Source organism: Aquarana catesbeiana, linkage group LG01 (genome assembly GCF_042186555.1).
Source record: "Aquarana catesbeiana isolate 2022-GZ linkage group LG01, ASM4218655v1, whole genome shotgun sequence".
Classification (NCBI taxonomy): domain Eukaryota; kingdom Metazoa; phylum Chordata; class Amphibia; order Anura; family Ranidae; genus Aquarana; species Aquarana catesbeiana.
The window spans coordinates 888928892-888949894 of NC_133324.1; the positions used below are offsets into that span (position 1 = coordinate 888928892).

The 21003-nt window shown below is 42.5% G+C and overlaps 1 protein-coding gene across 14 annotated transcripts in view; it reads right to left on the reverse strand.

The window, feature by feature from the left end:
• The window catches only part of ADD1 (adducin 1), a 127457-nt gene that overhangs the window by 60543 nt on the left and 45911 nt on the right, over positions 1–21003 (reverse strand). For all 14 annotated transcript variants that reach the window (XM_073610880.1, XM_073610878.1, XM_073610879.1 and 11 more), the window contains exon 2: positions 4316–4529. In XM_073610880.1, the coding sequence (XP_073466981.1) occupies positions 4316–4510 (195 nt within the window). In that variant the 5' untranslated portion in view covers positions 4511–4529. The remainder of the gene's footprint in view (positions 1–4315; positions 4530–21003) is intronic.

Genomic DNA, 21003 nt, shown 5'->3' on the forward strand with positions numbered 1-21003 from the left:
ACTCATGGCGGCATATTGTGTTATCAATGGTTTGTTTGGCGATTGTGATCCCAACTGCCTTGAGATCATTCACAAGCTTCATCAACAGTTGTCTGCTTCTCACCAAGCTTCTTGCTGCTGGTCTTGTAGCCCATTCCAGCCTTGTGCAGATCTACAATCTTGTCCCTGACATCCTATGATCATGATGGTGAGGCTTGAATGGAAGAAAGACTTTGTGGACAGGTGTCTTTTATACACACATAACGAGTTTTCACTATGAGCACCTTCTTAAAGTGGAGTTCCGCCCGCCCCTTTAAAACCTAAGTCAGCAGCTACATATACTGTAGCTGCTGACTTAACATTAAGACACTTACCTTTCCTGGAGTGCAGCGATGTCAGCATCACAGCCGATGTTTACATCGGCTGGTCAGGTGCTGCCACCGCCATTGCGGGTAAGGGAACCCGACAGTGTAGCCTTTCCAGTTCATGGCCTGGTCCCTACTGCGCATGCGCGAAGCGTGCTGCACTCTTTCACTGGCCTGGCAGAAGAGGAGGGAGGAGCCGAGCTGCCTATTTTAATCGCCATGGCTAGCTAGCTGTTCCCAAACTGGATAACAAAGGGTCACCCACTGGTGCCAACTTGTGTCCCGCTGGTGCCTGCTTCCCTGGGAGCCTGGGCAGATGACAGAGCATCGTCGTCCTGGGCGTTCATGCTGTCCCCTGCAGCTGCGTCCACGATAATAGCATCAGCCGGTCATTCTAGCTTCCCGCGCCTTTAAGGGGGTGGACCAGTTCCGGCGCACACTGATGACATCACCCTGCCCTGGAAATGACGCACTGCATCTTCCGGGTCAAGCAGCCTCCAGCCACGGGTACACACCCCCCACTGAAGCCGCAAAAGGGATGGGGCATCGGCGCCTTTCTCCACGCCTGGGCTCAGAAGCCAGAATCCTCCGCCAACCATGCGGTAAGGGTGCACTCACCCTCGCAGCCCAGAAGCTCACACCGTCCTCTCCCTGCTTGCCATGAAACACATGTCCCAGCTCAGCCCTTGGGAGATGGAGTTTCTGGCGGTCCCTTCAGGCAACAAGTCTCCTCCGGGCAGAGGAAACAATAAGACTGACCAGGGACCGACTTTTAAATAAATTAATGGCAATGTGTTTCCCATGTATGATGAGGAGCTCCATCTCTCAAGGCTGACCTGGAAGACAACTGGGGGAAAAAATAATTGTTCCTCTACATAAAGATGGCCTAGGCTATAAGAAGATCCTGAAACGGAGCTGCAGCAAGGTGGCCAAGACCATACAGCAGTTTAACAGGACAGGTTCCACTCAGAACAGGCCTCGCCATGGTCGATCAAAGAAGTTGAGTGCAGGTGCTCAGTGTTATATCCAGAGGTTGTCTTTGGGAAATAGATGGGAAATGTTGTCTTTGGGAAATAGAGTGCTGCCAGCATTGCTGCAGAGGTTGAAGGGGTGGGGGGGTGGGGGAGTCAGCCTGTCAGTGCTCAGACCATACACCGCACACTGCATCAAATTGGTCTGCATGGCTGTCGTCCCAGAAGGAAGCCTCTTCTAAAGATGATGCACAAGAAAGCCCGCAAACAGTTTGCTGAAGACAAGCAGACTAAGTACATGGATTACGGGAACCATGTCCTGTGGTCTGATGAGACCAAGATAAACTTATTTGGTTCAGATGGTGTCAAGCGTGTATCGCGGCAACCAGGTGAGCAGTACATCTCATATGCCAACATGATAACAACCCCAAACACCTCCAAGACGAACACTGCCTTGCTAAAGAAGCTGAGGGTAAAGATTGACTGGCCAAGCATGTCTCCAGACCTAAACCCTACTGAGAAGCTGTGGGGCATCCTCAAACGGAAGGTGGAGGAGCAAAAGGTCTCCAACATTCACCAGCTTCATGATGTCATCATGGAGGAGTGGAAGAGGACTCCAGGGGCAACCTGTGAATCTCTGGTGAACTCCGTGCCCAAGAGGGTTAAGACAGTGCTGGAACATAATGGTGGCCACATAAAATATTGATACTTTGGGCCCAATTTGGACATTTTCACTTAGGGGTGCACTCACTTTTGTTGCCAGTGGTTTAGACATTAATGGCTGTGTGTTGAGTTATTTTGAGGGACAGCAAATTTACAGTGGTCTACAAGCTGTACACGCACTACTTTACATTGTAGCAAAGTGTCATTTCTTCAGCGTTTGTCACACGAAAAGAAATAACATTTTTACAAAAAGTGTAGAGCTGGGCGATTTTCTCCAAAAAACGATTCACGATTAATTTTTTTCTTTTTTGATGGACATTGCGCCAGTCCTGAGGAGCTGCGGGGGCAGGAGTTTTTAGGCGAGGCCGCAGCGTCGGCCTAGTCCGCAGGGTCCAGCCTCGCGGACTAGGCCGAAGCCGCGGCCTTGCCTAAAAACTCCTGTCCGCAGCTCCTCAGGACCGGCGCGGTGTCAGCGCCGGTCCTGGTGAAAAAAAAATTGGATTTGCTGAAAATTTGAAGTCAATTTGACCTCTTGACTCGATTCAAATCGATTTTTTCCCCAGCCCTACTAAAGTGACAAAAATTCTCGAACAGAATAAAAATTTGGAAGGGTTGTAATGTATAGTATTTTCGAACAACTGTACTGATTAAACTAAAATAGTCTGATCTGGTAGTGTAAGAAAACATTTTTTGGTGCTTGTGCTATCGGATAGTATAGGATGAACTGTCATGATCAGCTCTCAAAGCTCTGTACCAACGATCAGATTATCGTATGATTGATTCAAAAGCAGTATTTTCTTATACGATTTTCTGATCATGTGTATGGGCCATATGGTCCCTTTTACACCAGCGGACCGACCGGATCCACCTGTCCATTTTCAGGCGGTCCTGATCAGACCAACCATTGTTCTTTATGGGGCAGCTGATGTCAGCGGACATGAGTCCGCTGTCACCTGCCAGCATTGGATCTGGTCTGCTAAAAGCAGACGGATGGGGATACGTTCATCCGCTTGAAGATCGGATGACAATGGACACGCAGTCTGTTTCCATCCAACCGCCCCATAGAGCGAAGTGGGCTGTGTCCATGTCCACTCTGCAAAGCGGAGCAGATGCAGACCTGTCATCCGCCTGCTCTGCCGAGATCAGAGGAAAGATCCCCCCGCCTTGCAGTTGGCTCCGCTTGGACGAATCCCACCCTGTATAAAAAGGAGCCTAAAAAGGTTAAAGGATTTTTTTTAACCTTCATGCATTCTATGTATGAAGGAGAAAAAACTTCAGTATACAGCTTCCCCTGCAGCCCCCACCCCAAATTTACTTGAGCCCAATCCCAAGATGTGCACAACAGAGACTGCTGTCCCAGCTCTCTGCCTTCTCATTGGCTCAGAGATGCAGTCAATCACAGCCAGTGAGGTGGGAGCCATTCTGTGTGTCTTATGGACATGCATAGCAGGCTCGGGAGCGAGCATGCACAAATATCCCCATAGCAAGCGGCTTGCTATGGGGACATTTGTGCATGCTTGCTCCAGAGAGAACAGGTGGAGCCAGGAGTGCCAGCAGAGGACCTGAGAAAAAGAGGATTGGGATTGCACAGAGTAAGTATAAGATGATTTAAAAAAAATATATAGCCTTTAATATCACTTTAAGCTTTGACAACTAAACCTGGAAGCTGATTGGTTGAACAACTGCATCAGATTCAATGTGAATCAGTTTTAATAAATCTCCCCGTGTGTGAGACAACCTTTATACCAGTTACAATTATATTTCATACTGCAGGCGTAAATGACTAATCGACACAAAACAGACTAACATGTACCCTGAGGACAAAACAATTGGTTTGACCCGAAATGCTTCTAAACACCAGATTTAATGAGTAGAACTCATGTTTGAAAAAAAAGAAAGAAACGAGCGCCTCGGCCATCACTGCTACCTGCAGGAGGTGAACTCACATCCACGTTAATTAAGATGCCTGAGATTCCAGATTTATTTTTATTCCACAATTAGCAGGGCTTTGCAGCCAAATTGTTTGCGAGAGCACTGCATCCACCAGTGACACTTAAGGATATACTGAAACTATATTTACTAAAAAATAAAAAAAAAAATAATAATATGTCACAGTGAAAAATTAAAGCCTAAGGGAAAAACCACAATCAGAAAAGTCAGCATTAGAGACATGACAGTCAGTAGGATGTGTCATTTATGAATCCTCTTCTGTTAGTCAAAAGGGACACATTGAATCAAATAAGTTGGTCTGATTTTTGTTTTTATGATTTGACATGTTTTTCATCATGGTCCTTTTTATTGCAGCATTCTGTTTTTGTTTTGTCCCCGTTAACTCACCGGGCTTTGAAGTATCATAGAAACTCTCTTTTTCTGCTCCATCATGTTGAAGTCCTGTCTAAGGTCAGGTGCCATGTTTCTTTCTCTAAGGTACTCCGGGTTATTCTCATCCACCCGGTCAAAATATTTTTCCTTGTGGGGAGCATTCGTAGGGGGTGGTGAAGTCACCACCCCTGCACTGGAATCACCATTCATGGCACACTCTTAACCGGTCCTAAACACAAGGAGAAAAAAAAAAAATAGAATGCGTCAATTTCAACAAGGTTTAATACGTATACCCAAACCTAAAATATCCATCTCTGTTACATACTAACTCAACACCAAGTTAAAAAAAAAAAAAAAAAATTCCAAATTTTCTTCTTCGGAAGACCCTATTGCATAATGACAGTCGCTCTCTGGTTTTCACAGTACAAACCTTTACTATTGCAGACTGGACCTGCATCACCACCCAACTGATTGTACCGATACGAGCTGAAATTATATTCTTTATGGGAACGCACTTGAGCTCCAGTTGTCTGCTAGGTGACTATAGAAAGCGGGAACCCCAATAATTTACTCTGTATTATTTCTATTTTTCTTGTAAATTCCTTTTAATAACAAAATATATGACCGGAGGGCCTTAGCAGGCACAACACTCACCCACTGCAAATGTAACTTTAAAAACTTTTTTGGCCGCTATATACAACATGCTTCAAATATGTAAAACAAAATAAAAAAAAAAATCTTGCTCAAGCTTAGAGAACTGCATACCAATTTCAAAACCCGAAATTTAATTTAGAAGTTCCGTCATGGTTGGACTTTATTCAACAATCTGAATATTCAATCTAATGGTAAAAGCTTTCTTTTAAAATATATATAAAATTACCTCATTTTTTTCAGCTTTGTTTAAATCAAAGCAAAAGCATTTTATTGTCAATGTTTTAATGGAGGTCAGTCCGTATTTTTCAAGACACCAATGAAACATGAAAAGGTATCTGACTACAAAGTCCCACCCTCCAAAACACCACATCCTAGGTGAGGACAGGTAAAAAAGGTAAAAAAAGGTAAAAAAAGTAAAAAAAAGGACACATACAAAAAAAGTAGGTCAAAGAAAGGTCACACTAGTCTATAAAAATATATATTACATACAAGCCAATATAAAAACTATACAGAAAATGGCTCCTGCATAAAAATAAGAAATATTGGAAAACAAGCATATATATTTCTAGCACTCACTAGAGTGCAGGTGGCAAACACTAGACAGGATCGAACCACCCAGAATTGGTGTAATAAAGTAACAAAGTGATGTGCTAGACAAAAGCTTCACAAATTAAAAATTTGCCACCACACACAAGACCATATACACCACAGAACAAACAACTGAGTGGAGTGTGTGAAAGCACCCTACAGAGTACAAAGTCATCATGTGAGTGCTACAAATATTGGCTTTTTTCATTTTTTCTGCAGGAGCCATTTCTGCGTCATTTTATTTTAGCTAGGATGTAGAAGATTTTGCTTTTTTCATAGATTATTGTGATTTGTTCCTTTGGCGACTCTTTGACCTCTACTTTGTAAGTGTCTTATTACATTTGCATCACTAGGCGGCGCTGTGGGTGGGACTTCAGGTTTATTAGTCTGTTCACTTCCATGTTTTAGTGTCTTAAAGCGGTTGTAAACAGCTTGACTTTTTTTTTCTTCTTACACTGCAAGGTAAAGCCATAATGTGCTAGCATGGCATACTAGCATATTATGTTAAACTTACCTTAAAACTAAGCCCTCCCACACAGAGATGACAGAGCTGGAGGCCACTCCACCTTTTGCCTGTCTTACTTCCGGGTTCGCAGACTTTGGCTCTGACTGGCTGGAGCCGGGATGACGTCTGTCCCACGCATGCGCACGGGTGCCGCCGTTTACGGCACAGGGCTCTGAAGGAATGGCACGGGTGGCCGTTACTTCAGAGCGCATGCACCAGTGATGTCACTGGCTGCATGTACAATAAATATCTCCTAAACGGCGCACGTTTAGGATATTTTTACACTACTTATATGCAAGCCTTACCTATAGGTAATAGGCAGGGATGGAAATTAACTTCCACTTTAAGGAAGATGGACTGAGCTCCGTCAAAACGTTGACAATAATGTTGCTTTGATTCATCTATACTGAAAGACCCATGAGTGCCTCTATAATGGTTTTGGATATAGATGTGCGAGACATAAAAACACGACAGGACCTTACAGTTTCAGATTATCCTCTTTCAAACTGTGGGTATCATATTGTGGCAATATCTGGCTGTAATATTAAAGAGAACTCTGGCAAGTACTAAGATTTTTAGGAATCTGGGAACACTTTGAAGACTTATCTGAAATTATATGGCAGCATGCGTATTGCCAGAAGCCAGGACTGTTAACTAGGAAAAGCCTGACACTTCCACACAGCAGCATATACAGCAGGTGTTTATCAATAGATAAGACAAGCTGCGTTTTATTGTAGGATGTAAATGTATAAAAATAGTTACAAAACCACTTTAAGCCGGCAATCAATGGATCAAAATTCCAGATGAACCGGCTGATCCTGCTGATCTATGGGCAGGCTGGGTGTACCGAATTCAATCTTTTAATCAACTTCAGTACAACCAGCCTGTCAGGTTTTGTTCATACCATCACTGCCGATGGCTTAGCAACCAGCAGTGATGATGGTTTTCTGAGGGCAGGGAAACCTCTGGCTGTCATAATACAATAGTGCAGCGGGAGGCCTTTCCCCTATCAACATTGACTGTGTTGATGGGGGAATCAGGTAATGTATGTTCCTCCAACCTGTGCTTGAAGGAAAGAAAGAAAACTGCATAATCTAGGCCAGTCTAAGATCCAGTTACAACAGTTATTTATTGTCCTAAACAGGTTTGTCCTGACTTATTGTATTTATTTGTATTGGATTATCTTGGCATGATTTACACTTTACTGAAATAAGACACATGCACTAAGGGGGGTCCATTTGTAAAAAATTCACACAAAATGCACACAATTTCCCAGTTGAATCCAAATTTAAAAAAAAAGTGTGAATCTTGCGTGAAAATTGTTAAATAGACCTCAGGCAGCAGATCAACCACTTGCCGGCCACCCTATAGCAGTTTTACAGGGCTACAGGGCGGCTGGGCAGGATTACATATACAATATTTATATACACACACACACACACACACACACACACACACACACGATCGAGCACTTCTTGGTAGCGGGTGTGTGCCGCCGCGATTCCACACAGCAGGAGCTGATCAGCGGGGCCTGCGTACCTGATGTCTGCCGACACCCACTGATCATTTGGTACACTGACAGAATGGCAGTCTGCCTATGTAAACAAGGCAGATTGCCATTCTGCCAGTAAGAAAGGCATGAATCCTGTATAGGGACATCGATCCATGCCTTCCCCTAGTAAAAGCACCTTGCACACTACAGTAAAACACCAGCTAGGAGAACATTTAACCTCTTCCCAGCCCGTGTCATTAGTACAGTGAATACTTTTAGCACTGATCATTGTATTAGTGGCACTGCCCGCCCCCCCAAAAAAAAGTGTCAAAAGCATCAGTATCCAGCGTCAGTATCACTGATCGCCATCATTACTACTAAAAGAAATTTTAAAAAATTCCATAAATCTATCAAAGCAGAATACACATTGGCCTAAATTTATGTAGAAATTAGATTTTTTTTTATAGCAGAAGGTAAAAAAAAAAAAAAAATTATAATATATATGCAGGAAGTTATCAAATACCACCAAAAGAAAGCTATTGGTAGAAAAAGGGACAAAAATGTGTCACACAACTGCGTAATTGTCAGGTAAAGGAACACAGTGCCGTATTGCAAAAAATGGCCTGATCAGGAAGGGGGGACGACTTCTGGAGCTGAAGTGGTTGACCACTTGTCCTAAAAAAACAGCAGTGCAGAGGATGCTCTCTGGCACAGTGCTGCAATATAACACCATTTGGTGTGGGTGGGTCCAGTGGTCAGCTCATGAGGCTACCCCAATCTGCTCTAGGGTACGCTATTAGTACACACCACACTGTGGTTTTATTGGAAATCCCAGTGCCGTCATCTCTGACCTTAGGATTTCCTGTAAGCTCTGGCAGCCATCTTGTAGGAGAACAGAGCCAATAGCTGTGAAGGTGCTCTTTAACATAATGACGTTATTGACAGACTGCTTTCTGGAAACGAGCAAAGAAGCTGAAAACCTTTTGCCTTGTGCGCATCCATGTAATGAAAACTTTACACACACCTCACATATGGCAGAGGAATGTAAGATCTGTCAGCATTAAACAGAATAATAGGCACGAGGCTGATAAGAGGGATGAACTTGTAAAAATTGACAAAACTACGAGAAAAATTCCAGCTATGCAGATTCGGCTGTACTCCTGTGAAACTTATTTTTCCCCTCCTTGTATATCGGCCATGGAGCCCTGCTGAATGATTCTAGAGCCGGTTAAGGCTGGGCTCACACCGATGCGAATTGGATGTAGTTTTCCACGCACCCAATTCACATGACAGGAGAGCGTGACCAGCTCTCTATGGAGCCGGTTCGCACATGTCTGGGGCGGCCGCTGAGCGGATTGCACAGGAGTCCTGTGCGTCTTTGGCTCCATTTCAGGCAACAATTCGGACCCAATTCATCCCTGAAATGGGAAAACAGGAACGCACTGGACCCCTGCTGCGAGCCATGGCCAGAGACAATGTGAACCCAGCCTAAAGAAGAGAAATCTATTGGATTCCCCAATCCTTTCTAAAACAGTGATGGGGGAATCTTCCCTGGCTATTTTATTCTGACAGCTGACACCCGCAGCTGTCAGAATACCAGAGCAGTGAATGCATCCGATTGGCCGCTGTTCAACCAATGTGCAGATCCTTTGATTTCTCAATAGAACTTTCTTCCAGCCTGGCGTTGTAGACAGAGCCACCCACAGCTTGAATTTTGGCCAATTCACAGGAATTGCTTGAAAGTTAGGTCATGTATGGCCAGCTTGGGACGGTGTACTGTTTTTAACCTGTTTTTAATCTGTGCACAAAGCAGGAACTTGTTAGACATGTACATGTGATAAGAATTCAAATCAAATCGATTATATGATCACATCTCTCTACTTTTTTCAGTGCATCACAGACACACAAAAACATACAAAAACGCAAAAACCCAATTTAAAAATTACCGTATATACTCGAGTTTTTCAGCACATTTTTTTGTGCTGAAAGTGCCCCCCTCGACTTATACTCGAGTCAAGCACTTTTCTGCAGCAAAAAATTTCATTTTCCGAACCGAATTTGGGGCCCTGTATCTCAGGGCCACTTAGTGCTAGGAACCCCAAATTTGGTGTGCAAACCCAGTGGAACTGGTACCACAACATATCCAAAGATGGAGTTCCTAGCCCTAAGTGGCCCCGAGATACGGGGCCCCAAAATCGGTTCGGAAAATGTCATTCTCTGCTGCAGAAAAGTGCTTGACATTTTCTGAACCAACTTTGGGGCCCCGTATCTCAGGGCCACTTAGTGCTAGGAACCCCAAACTTGGTGTGCAAACCCAGTGGAACTGGTACCATAACATATCCAATCATTCTTTGCTACAGAAAAGTGCTTGACATTTTCTGAATCGATTTTTGGGGCCCTGTATCTCTGGGCCACTTGGTGCTAAAAACCCCAGCTTTGGATATTTTATGGTGCTAGTTCCACTGGGTTTGCACACCAAATTTGGGGTTCTTAGCACTAAGTGGCTCCAAGATACGGGGCCCCAAATTCGGTCAACTGTGTCCATCTGCAGCAATGTCATTTTGGGACCCTTTGGGTTCAGAGACCCCAAATTTTGGCTGCAGCTAGGGGGCATCTAGGAACCCTTAACTACCGAGTTTGAAGTTCGGGGGACCTATGGCTGCAAATGGGCACAGTGAGGCTGCAAATGGGCATTGTTGACCCTCTTTTCCACTTACAGTAGCTGTGCATTTCTCACCCTCGTCTTATACTCGGGTCAATATGTTTTACCCATTTTTTGTGGTAAATTAGGGCCTCGACTTATACTCGGAACGACTTATACGCGAGTATATACGGTACCCTTTAAAAGTATAAATAATGCTCCTTTTATAAATAGAAATGAGGCATTGTGAATTTATGCTACAAAAAAGGGGAGTATGACCAGAGGGCAATTTTACTTCATAACAAAAGGAATTTTATTAAATATAAACTGAAGCAATTACAGGGCTCTCTCACCTGGAAAACATTTTAGTGACATTTCATTAAGTTTCAAGTACACTACTAAGTGACAAAGGATGATTAATAAGACTGAGGCCCCATCACCGAGATTAACTATGAAGAGAAAGTTCCACATCAAAGAGAATAATTCAAGATTCTGTATACATAATGGCTGTCAACGAAATGAGGGGCCGAAAACAGTCTGTTTAACAATATGCACCAAAGCCTGTGAGCTCAGACATTTTAGCCCATACAATGGTGATCCTAACGCCAATGGTCAACTCTAGTGTATGCTAAAGGCTTTAGAAAAAGGTGACATCACTATGGAAGATGGCCTCAGCACTGCAGCTCCCACTAATTTGCCTAGATGAAGGCTATTTTAAATCGCATCTATAGCTAAACAAACTTTCCATTCCATTATTTATCTTTCTTGCCCCCGTGTGCGCCGGTGTTCTGTCAAAATAGCCAATTCATTGAGATCTCCTATCATGTCACTTCTGGTTACTGTAAACAGTCAGTAATTGGAGATTTAGACGAATGGCTGTTTTGACACAACACCGGGAAGCCTATACACTACGGTACACAAAGAGTTTGCCAATACAGCCGCTACGGAGGAAAAAGTTGTCGCCGCTTTTGCGGCGGCCATGTTAGTATTGGGCGGACTAACAATGTCCGCTCATAATATCACGTACTGGAGCGTACACACTTCCCGGTGTTGTGTGAAAACAGCAACTCCTCTAAAGCACTCTCGCCTAGCAGTAAGAAGGGTCACTGGTTCGAATCCCAACCACGACACTACCTGCCTGGAATTTGCATGTTCTCCCTGTGCCTGCGTGGGTTTCCTCCGGGTACTCTGGTTTCCTCCCACACTCCAAAGACATGCTGGTAGGTTAATTGGATCCTGTCTAAATTGTCCCTAGTATGTATGAATGTGAGTTAGGGACCTTAGATTGTAAGCTCCTTGAGGGTAGGGACTGATGTGAATGTACAATGTATATGTAAAGTGCTGCGTAAATTGACGGCGCTATATAAGTACCTGAAATAAATAAATAAATAAATAAAATCTCCAATTACTGATGGTTAACAGTAACCGGAAGTGACATGATTGAAGATCTCAATGAATTGGCTATTTTGACAGAACATCGGCAAAGTTTTGACATGAGCTACTTGAACTGGATCAGGTAAAAATTTGGAAGGAACAATACTGATCCTCACTTATCTACCCAAACCTAACATTGGTCTATAGTGCAAAACCTGACCCTAGTCCATAAGGGAGGTCAGACATTGGGTAACCTTTGCAGGATTGTAGGCACACATTTTCTCTTCCAAGCATGAACATCCCAAGAACTATTTTGGACGCGTGATTTTCTCTGGAATTAGGCACACATTTATTACATTTTGGTTGGATATATTCTCCCACCCCCTTTTTTTCTCTCTTCCCTCTCCCACCTAGTTCTAATGTACTGCCTCCATTCTGGGATGGAGAAGGTTGTTTTTTACATTTGTCTCTTAATAAATTCTGGATCCTCCCATGCAGCCAGATATGAGGCTTGCTTTGGATTATGTAGGACCTTCCAAACCCCGAGTTTCTGTAAAGCTGCTTAAACATATTTGCTTGTTGTGCATTTGTTTTATGGTTCCTACCTATGATGTTCCTAAATGTCTTGCAGGACAATTTCATGGGTCAAATGGTAGACGCACCAACTAGAAACAAGGCATTACTAGATTTACTGATTACCAACAATACAGACCTGATCACGGATGTGGAAATACGGGGCAATTTAGGAAACAACGATCACAGGTCAATTGGCTTCAGTATAAATCACACAAATAGGAAACATAAGGGAAACGCAAAAGACACTGAATTTCAAAAGAGCCAACTTCCCTAAACTACGAACCTTGCTAGAAGATATAAATTGGAATAAAATCTTAGACACAAAGAACACGGAGGAGAGATGGATTTGCCTTAAGAGCATATTAAATAAGGGCATTAGCCAGTGCATCCCATTGGGTAATAAATTTAAAAGAGCAAAACAAAAGTCCTGGATGGCTTAACTCCAATGAAAAAAAATGCATATAAAAAGTAAAGGAGAAGGCCTTCAAACAATACAAGGCTGCAAGGGTGCACAATTAGGACGGCTAAGATAGAACACAAAAGACACAGAGGAGAGCAAAAAAAAAAAAATCAAGAATTAGAAATAGACTTGGGAAACTTAACATTAATAAATCACCAGGACCAGATGGCTTGCACTCGAGGGTACTTGGGGAAGTAAATTGCCAGACCATTGTTCCTAATTTTTACTGTCAGTCTACTAACTGGAATGGTAACAAGCCGATTGGAGAAAAGCCAATGTAGCACCAATATTTAAAAAAGGGCCAAAATACATCCCTGGGAATTACAGACCAGTTAGCCCAACATCAATAGTACGCAAGCTCTTGGAGGGGATAAGGGACTATATACAAGATTTTAATAATGAAAACAGTATCATTAGCAGTAATCGGCATGGATTCATGAAGAATCGCTCTTGCCAAACCAATCTATTAACCTTCTATGAGGAGGTGAGTTGCCATCTAGATAAAGGAAGGCCCGTAGACGTGGTGTATCTGGATTTTGCAAAAGCATTTGATACCGTTCCCAATAAAACGTTTACTTTACAAAGTAAGGTCCGTTGGCATGGAACATAGGGTGAGTACATGGATTAAATACTGGCTACAATGGTGAGTTCAGAGGGTGGCGATAAATGGGGAATACTCAGAATAGTCAGGGGTGGGTAGTGGGGTCCCCCAGGGTTCTGTGCTGGGACCAATTCTGTTTAATTTGTTTATAAACAACCTGGACGATGGGGTAAACAGTTCAATCTCTGTATTTGCAGATGACACTAAGCTAAGCAGGGCAATAACTTCTCCGCAGGATTTGCAAACCTTGCAAGAAGTTCTGAACAAATTAATGGGGTGGGCAACTACATGGCAAATGAGGTTTAATGTAGAAAAATGTAAAATAATGCATTTGGGTGGCAAAAATATTAATGCCATCTACTCACTAGGGGGTGAACCTCTGGGGGAATCTAGGATGGAAAAGGACCTGGGGGTCCTAGTAGATGATAGGCTCAGCAACGACATGCAATGCCAAGCTGCTGCTAACAAAGCAAACAGAATAGTGGCATGCATTAAAAAGGGGATCAACTCCAGAGATAAAACGATAATTCTCCCACTCTACAAGATCTACAAGACCTTGGTCCAGCCTCAACTGGAGTATGCTGTCCAGTTCTGGACACCAGTCCTCAGGAAGGATGTACTGGAAATGGAGCAAGTACAGAGAAGGACAACAAAACTAATAAAGGGTCTGGAGGATATTAGTTATGAAAAAAGGTTGCTAGCACTGAACTTATTCTCTCTGGAGAAGAGACGCTTGAGAGGGGATAAAATTTCAATATACAAATACCATACTGGTGACCCCACAATAGGGATAAAACTTTTTCGCAGAAGGGAGTTTAATAAGGCACGTGGCCACTCATTACAATTAGAAAAGAGGTTTAACCTTAAACTGCGTAGAGGGTTCTTTACTGTAAAAGCAGCAAGGATGTGGAATTCTCCTCCACAGGCAGGGGTTTCGGTGGGGAGCTTTGATAATTTAAAAAAACTCCTAGATAAGCACCTGAATGACCACAACATTCAGGGATATACAATGTAATACTGACATATAATCACATACACACACATGGGTTGGACTGGATGGACTTGTGTCTTTTTTCAACCTCCCCTACTATAACTATGACGTGGCCAGCTAGTGGTAGGGGGGTGACTAGGAATGTTGTGTACTGATGTTACTATTCTGCACTGTACGGCTTTGTGGTTGGTTTCAATAAAAGCTTCAATTCAAAAAAGAACCAACTTGCTTAGAAAGGTAGATTTTATGAGAGAACATCATAACCTATGTCCCACACACTTTTGACTCCAAACCAAAGCTGGGACTACCGTTGGAACAAGTAGAGTTTAAAGTTTGTTGTAAAAACAAATAATGTTCCCCAACTGTACTAAAGGGGGACAATTATCTGCCAAACATGCATGAGAGTTTATATTTAAAATGTACTGCATTATGGTGAATGTGTACATCAGAAAGCAGGACCACCGGCATATTAAATCACAACTCCTTATCTACATGTCATACGGAATATTTCACATTCCATTATGCATTATAATAAAATATTTTCATGAAATATGTCCCGGAATTAAAATTACCAACACTTTGCACTCTTCCAGTTGTCCAATCCTAAACAGGTGGGAATGATTAGGAAAAAGTGGAAACAGATGCTTAGAATACTACAATAAAATTCTGAAGTTCCATAGAAAATGAAGTCTTCTGCAGGTTCACTGAAAGTTTATTCACATGTCTGAAAAAATGATTTTTGTTCTCCAATTCAGGAAACAGGCAGAAAGCATTAGAATTCGAAGAGGAGTAAGATAACAGATATTTATGTCCATCAGCTTCACAGGACTTTATCTGTGAGCTATCCCTCAATCTCAAAATGCCAGAACAGCAGTTGCTTTCAGCCTTTCCCCGGGCTGCACTGCCCTCATGGAGGAAGCAACGTGACCAACATTTCTAATGCCTTCAGCCTCATTGTCTTTTACTAGCAGAGAACTACATAAAAGCAAATTGATTTAAAAAAGGTCTACTACCACCTTGAATGCACCATATAGCCACTATATATTTCAAGCGGTATTAGGGTACTTTCAAACTGGGGCGGTGGGGGTGTTAGCGGTAAAGCGCTGCTAGTTTTAGCGGCACTTTACAGCTGTTATAGCGGCGCTTTTCACCACTGCTTGCGGCCGAAGAAAGGGTTAAAAGCGCCCATGTTGCGGTGCCGCCGAATCGCTTTTGCAGGCACTTCGGCAGCGCTGCCCATTCATTTCAATGAGCAGGACGTTTTGTGAGCGGCGTATACAACGCTCCCGCACCGCCCCAAAGATGCTGCTTGCAGGACTTTTCCCGTCCTTGCAAAATTACTGCATAGAGCAGGTGAGTATGACAGGTTTGTTATTTTCTTTTTTTAAAAAGCCAAGCCTTTAATGTCACTTTAAATACAAAACCGAAAATGTAATATATTGCAGATTACCAATTATCTGGAAACTCCAGATCAGTTCAGGATGTGTTATGAAGTGTGTGGTGGAACTTACGTTTTCCTTGCTGGTTTAAACAATGTATGCAATGTTTCAATATACATAAATAAAACGCTTATTAAAAAAAAAAACATAAGTAACAAAACTGATTTATATTCTTGAGCGACACTGCTTGACATACTTTGATGTACCTAATCTTCCGTGTCCTTACTGGCTTTCAGATCACACATAATCTGAGCATGTAATCCAGTCCTGACATCACACGAACCATCATTTTCTCAAATTATTCAGGAGTTGTCAAGAGTTGCTCAGTTTTACTACTATTCATGCCTCTTATCACGTAGCTACGGTCATGTACTTCTAAATCTTGGCACTGAAGAACGAACTTTGCTGTATATGTCCTCCTACTCCAATCCAGGCCTTAGGGACACCCAGGGCCCATTCTAGCTCTGGCTTGAGAAAGGGTCATTCTGGACCTGAAACATTAGATGTAAGGAGAGATATCATCTTGGATGCTACTCATACAATATCAAATCTACTTGCCACAAATAAAAGCACTATTTATAAGTTCCCAATGCTGAATATTTGTACATCTTTGTGAGAAAACAGTCCAAGAGAGGCTAGAGGTGCACGATTCTGGCTAAAATGAGAATCACAATTTTTTTGCTTAGAAGATAGATCACAATTCTCTTGGTGTAACATCATCTTTCAAATTAAAACAAACAAAAAAAAATTGGGCTAACTTTACTGTTTAGTTTTTTCCCCAAAAAATTCAGTTTGAAAGATCGCTGGGCAAATAGAGTGTGACATAAAATATTGCAGCAATTGACATTTTATTTCCTAGGGTCTCTGCTAAAATATATATAATGTTTGGGGGTTCCAAGTTATTTTCTAGCAAAAAATATTGATTTTAACTTAAGAAACAAGTGTCGGAAAAAGATTTAGACTTTCAGGGGTTAAACTTCCTGCATTTACAGGTTGTTAAAAACTTGGCAGACTGCCTGGATTTTTTCTTTACACAGAAGTTTATCCCTTTGATCTAAGAAGGAAGAGTTTGGGATCCTTAACACGGACGTGTCCGTGTACGGCGCCCGCTCTGCTCAGTGGGGGATCGCTCCGCCGATCCCCGCTGAGCAGGCAGATGACAGGTCCGTCGCCGCACACTAGCCCTAGACCTCCTCTAACTCAAAACATGCAACCTGTAGAATTTTTTAAACGTCGCCTATGGAGATTTTTTAGGCTAAAAGTTTGACGCCATTCCATGAGCGGGTGCAATTTTAAAGCGTGACATGTTGGGTATCAATTTACTCGGCGTAACATTATCTTTCACAGTATAAAAAAAAATTGGGATAACTTTACTGTTGTCTCATTTTTTTATTCAAAAAAGTGAATTTTTTCCAAAAAAAGTGCGCTTGTAAGACCGCTGCGCAAATACGGTGTGTGAAAAAAACTATTGCAATGACCACCATTTTATTCTCTAGGGTGTTAGGAAAAAAAAACAATAGTGTTTGGGGGTTCCAAGTAATTTTCTAGCAAAAAAAAACGGTTTTAAACTTGTAAACACCAAAATCTCAAAACAAGGCTAGTCAAGAGGTTAAAATACATGCTGTATTTAATACAATGCAGCATTGTAGCGTGAACAGGATGAATAAAACTGCATGCAGGCACTTAGAGATTTGGGTGTTAGTTTACCAATTTCACTTCAGGTACACTTCAAAGTGACCATTTCAAAAACGTAACATCTAGCAACAGATGCCCATGCAAAGAAGAAACTCAATACTTACCTCGACTACTGCCTGTGCTGCTGAACACTGTGATGAACTGTCAAGTTAAAGCAAACTTCCACCCACATTTCCATGTTTGCACTTGGCAGATTGTCTGGATTTTTTCTTTACACAGAAGTTTATCCCTGATCTAAGAAGGAAGAGTTAGGGCTCCTTCACACGGACGTGTCTGTGTACGGAGCCCGCTCTGCTCAGCGGGGGATCGCTCCGCCAATCCCCGCTGAGCAGGTAGAGGACAGGTCCGTCGCTGCACAGAGCGCCGCTCTCCCCTATGGGGGATCGGATGATGACGGATCGTAGAGTCCGTCGTCACCCGATCCGATAACGGCTGGAAAAGTAGCTTTTTCCTCCGTTACACTTTTTCGTATCGGAGCGGGTCGGATGCCAGCGGACATGTCACCGCTGACATCTGATGCTCCATAGAGATCTATGGAGGGTCCGTTCAGGTCCGCCTAAAAAACTGACAGGCGGACCTGAACGGATCGTCAGTGTGAAAGAGGCCTTAGTTATGTTTCATGTTAAAAACTTGGCAGACTGCACGGATGGTTTTTTTTGACAGCTGAGTGAGCAGATAAGTCTCTCCGCTTGTTATATGAAAGAAATCGGCAAACTCTGCAATAGAGATCGTCAGGGGGGTTGAATCGAGATCACGATTTTTTAAAGATTAATTGTGCAGCACTAAGAGACACGATGTAACGTTCAAAACACAAAAAACAAACAATATACATCTGTCATGGCCAAAGTAAACTGAGGAAAATAAAAAAAGAATTTTTAACCGCCCCCCCTACTGCAGGTTTCCTTTAAAGCCCCACTCCAGGCAGGAGAAACCCCCCCCCCCCACACACACAAACTACTGAGGTGTAGCCCGCTAAACTGTATGGGTTAAGTGCTTGTTAAAGCCTGGTAAACACTAACAGTTTCTTTTTTCGTTGAACCCAGCGAGCTGAGCGAAAAAAAACAAACAAAAAAAACACCAAAGTGCTCGGGAGGAGTCACTGTACTAAGTTAGCTATGCGACGTTAGTACAGCTATTGTGTTCTGTCAGGTGGACAGTCCCCCTGACAGAAAACACCGGTCAGCAATCCCAACCACTGGCAGAGATCGCCGATTGGGTGCGAATCGGCAGAGCTTTTTCGGTCATGACCTAGCTTCAGTCGGACCGGCTGCCATAGACACAGGTCGAATGTATGCTGGTTTCTAGCGAATTGCATGGGTGCTCACACCCATGCAATTTCGATTCCTGTACAATTTCAGCGTTCACACTACAATCCGATTAGGGGGCGTCATTAACTTTATATTGACACCTCCAGCGGTTCGCAGAGGTCAGTGGCAATCAGTGTACGATTCAGGTGCGATTCGGGATCCTGCACAGGAATTGCAGCATTTCACGCATCGCTTCAGTGTGAACCAGGACTGAAAAACAAACCATAAGCACAATAAAATTGCGGTAAATTGGGTGCAAAAATTCACAGTAAAACAACGGCAAATTCGCAGCAAGATTGAATGCATTTACGGCACCGTTTATATAATATATAGAGTTTTAGTCTAGTATTCTTTGCAAAAAATGTTTAAATCAGATTCAGGTCTGGGCTCTGGCTGGGCCATTCCAAAACTTTAATCTTCCTCTGGGGAAGCTATTTCTTTGCTGATTTGGATGAATGCTTTGGGTCATCATGCTGAAAGGTGAAGTTCCTCTTCATGTTCAGCTTTCCAGAAGCCTGAAGGTTTTGTGCCAATATTTACTGGTATTTGAAACAGTTAATTCCGTCTACCTTGACTAAGGCCCCTGTTCCAGCTGAAGAAAAAAAAAACACACAGTCTCAAAGCATGATGCTGCCACCACCATGCTTCACTTTGGGTATGGTGTTCTTTTGGTGATGCGCAGTGTTTTTGCGCCAAACCTATCTTTTGGAATTGTAGCCAAAAAAAGTTCAGCCGTGGTTTCAGACCACAACACATTTTCCCACATGCTTTTGGGAGACTTCAGATGTGTTTTTGCAAAATTTAGCCGGGCTTGGATGTTTTTCTTCTTAAGAAAAGGCTTCTGTCTTGCCAATCTACCCCATAGCCCAGACATATGAAGGATAAGGGAGATTGTTATCACATGTACCACACAGCCAGTACTTGCCAGATATTCCTGCAGCTCCTTTAATGTTGCTGCAGGCCTCTTGGCAGCCTCCCTGAACAGTTTTCTTGTCATCAATTTTGGAGGGCTGTCCAGTACTTGGTGATGTCACTGTTGGGCCATATTTTCTCCACTTGATGATGACTGTCTTCACTGTTCTATGGTATATCTAATTCCTTGGAAATTTTTTTGTACTCATCTCCTGACTGATACCTTTTAACAACGAGATCTCTCTGATGCTTTGAAAGCTGTGGGCCATGGCTATTGCTGTAGAATGCGACTAAGAAAATGTCAGGAAAGACCTACTAGAACAGCTGAACTTTATTCAGGGTTAATCAGAGGCACTTTAAATGATGGCAGGTGTGTACTGACTCCTAGTTAAGATAAGTTTGAATGTGATTGCTTAATTCTGAACACAGCTACATCCCCAGTTATAAGAGGGTGTGCACACTTGTGCAACCACAATTTATTTTTTTAATCTTTACTCCCCCCCCCCCCCCAAAAAAAATTTCAGTTTTTCAATTGAGTTGTACAGTTTATAGGTCACAGTAAAAGGTGGAAATAGTTATAAATAATTTTAGCTTTGCCTCATTTTTTTTCACATCACAGAAACCTGACATTTTAACAGGGGTATGTAGAATTTTTATATCCACACTATACTTCTCTTCTGACACCATTCCTCAATGTTATGTTACAAGCCTGGCTTATAAAACAAGCAATAACGGACAGCAGAAAATTACACTTCGTGGATACAAGCTAGGAGGAGAGGAGGAGAGAGGTACATGGCAAGAAGCGTTGTTCTAGTCCTGACTGCACCTTCTGTATAGAGACAGCTGCAGCTGAGATTCCCAGTGATTTCATCTATTCGGGTTATGAGCAGTAAATAAACACCATGACACTCTGACACGTTCAAAATGAAAAGATTCTTCGGGGGGAAGCATGCAGCAAGCTCTGATATAGATACCCAACAGTGCGATCATTCAAAGCACATACTGACACTAGCTCACACTTCTAGCTGTTGTAGAACATGATGCGTGTAACGCATTTTGCAACAGAAGTTTTGATTTCCTATCTGAAGAAGGTTTCCAGCTGCCAAGTAACTAAAAAGCAATTCCTAAAAAAATAAATAAAATATTAATAAAATTATACATGTATATAAATTATACATTTATATAAAATACTTGCATATAGATGTGCTTAAAAGCATAAAGATGCGTACACATACATAACTTGTTTTTATGATAAATGTATTCTAAACAAAGGGGAACAATTGTGTGTGTACAAACCCGCATGTATGTGTTTATACGCATGTGTGTGCAAAGCACATGTGCTTAGAGACAGAATTCTGGATTACAGATTTGAATGCATTTAGTGCTTATGCACCTGTGTGAATTGCTCCATTGCAAACAACACAGCTATGTTTGTATATGATTTTTTTTTTTTTTTTTTTTTACAGCC